The sequence below is a fragment of the Chiloscyllium plagiosum genome, chromosome 10 (assembly GCF_004010195.1).
Source record: "Chiloscyllium plagiosum isolate BGI_BamShark_2017 chromosome 10, ASM401019v2, whole genome shotgun sequence".
Classification (NCBI taxonomy): domain Eukaryota; kingdom Metazoa; phylum Chordata; class Chondrichthyes; order Orectolobiformes; family Hemiscylliidae; genus Chiloscyllium; species Chiloscyllium plagiosum.
In genome coordinates this window covers 57843179-57845977 of record NC_057719.1, presented here as the reverse complement: position 1 = coordinate 57845977, position 2799 = coordinate 57843179, and the positions used below count along the sequence as shown (strand labels likewise).

Genomic DNA, 2799 nt, shown 5'->3' with positions numbered 1-2799 from the left:
TTGGTTAGGCCACTGTTGGAATATTGCGTGCAATTCTGGTCTCCTTCCTATCGGAAAGATATTGTGAAACTTGAAAGGGTTCAGAAAAGACTTACAAGGATGTTGCCAGAGTTGGAGGGCTTGAGCTAGAGGGAGAGGCTAAATAAGTTGGGGCTGTTTTTCCTGGAATTTCAGAGGCTGAGGGATGACCTTATAGAGGTTTATCAAGTCATGAGAAGTATGGGTAGGGTGAATAGTCAATGATTTTTTTACCCCAGAGTAGGAGAGTACAAAACTAGGGGGCATAGGTTTAAGGTGAGAGGGGAAAGATTTAAAAGTGACCTAAGGGGCAAATTCCTCACGCAGAGGGTGGTCTGTGTATGGAAAGAGCTGCCAGGGGAGGTGATGGAGGCTGGTACAATTGCAGCATTTAGAAGTATCTGGATGAGTGTTTGAATAAGAAAGGTTTAGACGGATATGAGCAAAATGCTGCCAAATGGGACTAGATTAATTTAGGATATCTGGTTGGCATCAATGAGTTGGACTAGAGGGTCTGTTTCCATGCTATACATCTCTATGACTCTTTGACAGTATATCAACTCCCTTTTACTATCTCTCCTTAATTCACTGCCACCATGGCTTCACTAAAAAATCCTTTCTTGTCACCACCCATTCTACCTCACAGTTTCTTGTCCCCTCTCTAACGTTGTGACATTAATCATCTGGTAAAGCCATTTCTTGTATTTGCTAAATTCCACATACTGCTGCCCACCTCTCAAAATCATTTCCTTTCTCCTGGGAAAAAGAAATTCACAAGTTACTTCCAATTTCACCCTTAAGTCTTTTCATTGACGATACTCAGTCTTTCATCTCTCCAATTAGTGGTCATGTTCCTACCACTGTTTCCTATATTGCTCATTTCCCCTGTGGTCTTCCATCTTTGCTCTCTAAAGTCCAAGAAGAGCAGTTTTGAACTTATCTAGAGCTTACCCGTCCATCACCGAATATGTCTGAACCACATACCAAGGTCGACCTCTCTGCCAAAACTGCCCAGTAATCAAGGTACATCCTTGAGAGAAAAGATAAACTGTGCATTGTTTTCTGAAATACAAACTACTTCACTAAACTCCTTTTCCCTTACCTTTACTTCTAATCACTTTTGAGAGATTAAAACAAATGTAGACACTGAAGGAAGCATCTCTCAAAACATAAAATTTAACTTACCTTAGAAACTGATTTATGTTGCACAATTTGCTTTGTTGGGAAGATAGGAAAATAATTTCTAACCATTGCCTGCTGTAATAAGTTATAACAATTGTGGATTTTCATCAAACTGGTCATGGAGATTTCTACAATTATAAGGTAGCAAAAAAATTAATGTTGTTGTCAGAAACTCAGGTTAGTAAATCACAGAATAATACTGCTAACATCGAGTTACATTGTATTATTTGAAACTTTGAGAAGAAATATGTCTTTTTCTCATTTTAGGATTCTTGGCTTTTACAAAGGAATCTTACCACCCATCCTAGCAGAGACACCAAAAAGGGCAGTGAAGGTAAGTGCAATGTACTTTTCTATAGATTGTAACATAATGAAAATTGTGAGGTAGCAGCTCCTGCCATTCATACAGCAGGGTTGTGATGGAGTGGTGCTAATGTAATATATTCTGAATACACTGGGATCCATTCTTTTCTGGAAGATATCCCTTCCCCAGTTGTATGAGCAATCCTCACTGCTGATCACCATGATGGCTGCACTCTGGTAGGTTTGCTGCCACCACCGTCTTTTAGCCATGATGTAGAGGTGCTGAACTGGGTTGAACAAGGTCAAAAATCACACCACAACAGGTTATAGTCCAAGGGGTTTATTTGAAACCACATGTTTTCGGAGCCTTGCTCCATCTTCAGGTGCTGCTTTAGGGTAAGGATCCACAGGGCTCACTTGGTCTGGCATGGTTGAGGAAAAACATTTCCTAGTCTAATGAGAGAGCCTCTTGTCTTAAACAAGATATTGATGTTATATTGATATGATAAACATTGTTACAGAGACTAAGAGGAGAACCCAGATGTTATGTCGTATTCATTTGAGAACTGAAACTATTCTCTCACTACTCCTTATGAATTATCATGATTAGATCAGAAAAGGATACTTTAAGACTCTTAACCCTTATACAATCCCCAGAACATCTTAAAAGAAAAGGCTATTAGCATAACTGAGTCTATGCTGATGGGCAGAAACTCCTAGGCTGAATGTTTGATGATTTGCTGTTGAGAGCAACCGTTGGTCAGCCGACCAACAGAAATCACAATAGAAGATAAACTTTACATAGGATATATTAGAATCCATATAGAGAGAACATAGAACAATACAACGCAAAACAGGCCCTTCGGCCCTCAATGTTCCGCCGACCTGTGAACTATTCTCAGCTCGTCCCCTTACACTATCTCGTCATCATCCATGTGCTTATCCAAGGATTGTTTAAATCTCCCTGATGTGGCTGAGTTGACTACATTGGCAAGCAAGACATTCCACGCCCTTACCACTCTCTGAGTAAAGAACCTGCCTCTGACATCTGTCTTAAATCTATCACCCCTCAATTTGTAGTTATGCCCCCTCGTACAAGCTAGCCTCATCATCCCAGGAAAAAGACTTTTACTGTCTACTCTATCTAATCCTCTGATCATCTTTTATGTCTTTATCAAATCTCCCCTTAGCCTTCTTCTTTCCAATGAAAACAGACCCAAATCTCTCAGCCTTTCCTCATAAGACCTTCCCTCCAGACTAGGCAACATCCTGGTAAATCTCGTCTGCACCTTTTCC

The 2799-nt window shown here is 40.3% G+C and overlaps 1 protein-coding gene across 5 annotated transcripts in view; it reads left to right on the top strand.

The window, feature by feature from the left end:
* The window catches only part of slc25a21 (solute carrier family 25 member 21), a 523053-nt gene that overhangs the window by 470299 nt on the left and 49955 nt on the right, over window positions 1-2799 (top strand). For all 5 annotated transcript variants that reach the window (XM_043697850.1, XM_043697849.1, XM_043697853.1 and 2 more), the window contains one exon: window positions 1468-1534. In XM_043697850.1, coding sequence (XP_043553785.1) covers window positions 1468-1534 — 67 coding nt within the window. The remainder of the gene's footprint in view (window positions 1-1467; window positions 1535-2799) is intronic.